This window comes from Fonticula alba (genome assembly GCF_000388065.1).
Source record: "Fonticula alba strain ATCC 38817 unplaced genomic scaffold supercont2.2, whole genome shotgun sequence".
NCBI lineage: Eukaryota > Rotosphaerida > Fonticulaceae > Fonticula > Fonticula alba.
The window spans coordinates 1,902,396-1,903,739 of record NW_009242972.1 but is presented as its reverse complement, the minus strand read 5'-3'; the positions used below and the strand labels follow the sequence as shown (position 1 = coordinate 1,903,739).

Here is a 1,344-nt window from a genome sequence, read left to right as displayed (position 1 = left end):
CCCCCCGTCTCTTTGTCCATCCCGCTCCGGCTCCCCGGCTCGGCTCGGCTCCTCCCCCTCGGGCTCCTCTCCCCCCGTCGCTCCGGTCCGCTTGAGCCTCGCGCGTGCCATGCCCCCGAGCCACCCGCCGCCCGGCGGAGCGCCCCCTGCGGCCGGGCCCGCGGCCTCACGTCGGCCGCTGAGCTTCCTCCGGCGCGAGGGAAGTGCCTCGGCGAATGGAAGCAATGGCGGCGCCACGGCAGATGGCGCCGGGGCACCGGCCTCCTCCTCCTCCTCCTCGTCGGCCTTCGCGTCGGCCTCCATGGCGGCGCTGCAGCCCTTCTCGCCGATTTCCGACGCGCTGACCTCCTCGGTGCGGAGGCTGCAGTTCGGCCGCCGGGGCCGAGCCGGGCCGCCGACTCCGACCGCCCCCACCCCGACCGCCGGGCGTCCGGCCTACAATGGCGACGACAGCTCGGATGACGAGGCCGGTGGCGGCGCAGGCAGCGGGGCGTATGGCCGCCATGGGGGCCGCGGGGATGACGGCGGCGCCGGCGCCTCCGGCGGCTCGTCATACCTCCCCTCCGGCCGGTCGCACTACACCCACTCGCAGAAGGTCATCCGGGACTTCTACCAGCCGCTGTATGCCGGCAACACGGAGTACGACGCGCTGCAGGTTTCCCTGGCCATCCTCTACCACTCGGAGACACACCGGCTCCGGAATGACCACTGCGACGTGGAGGTCATGCCGATCTTCCGGTCCGAGGCCATCCCCCACCACCTGGTCCATGCGTCGCAATCGACCAGCCTCCTGACCAACCTGCTGGACTCGACGTGCAAGGCCCTGGACGAGATCATCACGCGTGCGTCACGCGCCACCATTCCCTGCCCCCCGTCTCTCTCTCTCTCTCTCTCTCTCTCTCTCCCTCTCCCTCTCCCTCTCCCTCTCCCTCTTTCTCTGTCCAGTCCCTGCGCCGGGTTTTCACACGCAGTCGGCCGCTCACCACGTCCATTTGAAATGCCCACCCGCCCGCAGGCAACCATGTTAGCATTACCGACGTGCTGGTCACCTTCGGGCAGATCACCGATGGCGTGCGTCTGGCCGAGACCCAGCTGGAGATCATTTTGCGCAACCTGCGCGGGATCAAGCACGAGCAGGCGCAATTCCGCTTCCACCGCGAGGCGCTCGAGGCCCTGCTCTTCGACAAGCTGCGCCATGATACGGCCCTCTCGATCTCGGAGAAGATGTGCGTGGCCCTCGCCGGCCGTGGGCCCCCGTTTGTTGGCGCCTCCCACGAGTCCAGTTCCATGTGGCTTGGCCTGGTGTCTGCGCGGCTGACCGATCCCCCCCCCCCCCCCCCCCCC

At 69.9% G+C, this 1,344-nt stretch overlaps 1 protein-coding gene across 1 annotated transcript in view; it reads left to right on the top strand.

Annotated features, from left to right (window-relative positions):
• The window catches only part of H696_01425 (hypothetical protein), a gene marked incomplete at both ends in the record, with an annotated part of 12,616 nt that overhangs the window by 4,457 nt on the left and 6,815 nt on the right, over positions 1 to 1,344 (top strand). Inside the window, 2 exons of the mRNA XM_009495321.1 lie at positions 200 to 842; positions 1,016 to 1,226. Of these exons, the coding sequence (XP_009493596.1) occupies positions 200 to 842; positions 1,016 to 1,226 (854 nt within the window). The remainder of the gene's footprint in view (positions 1 to 199; positions 843 to 1,015; positions 1,227 to 1,344) is intronic.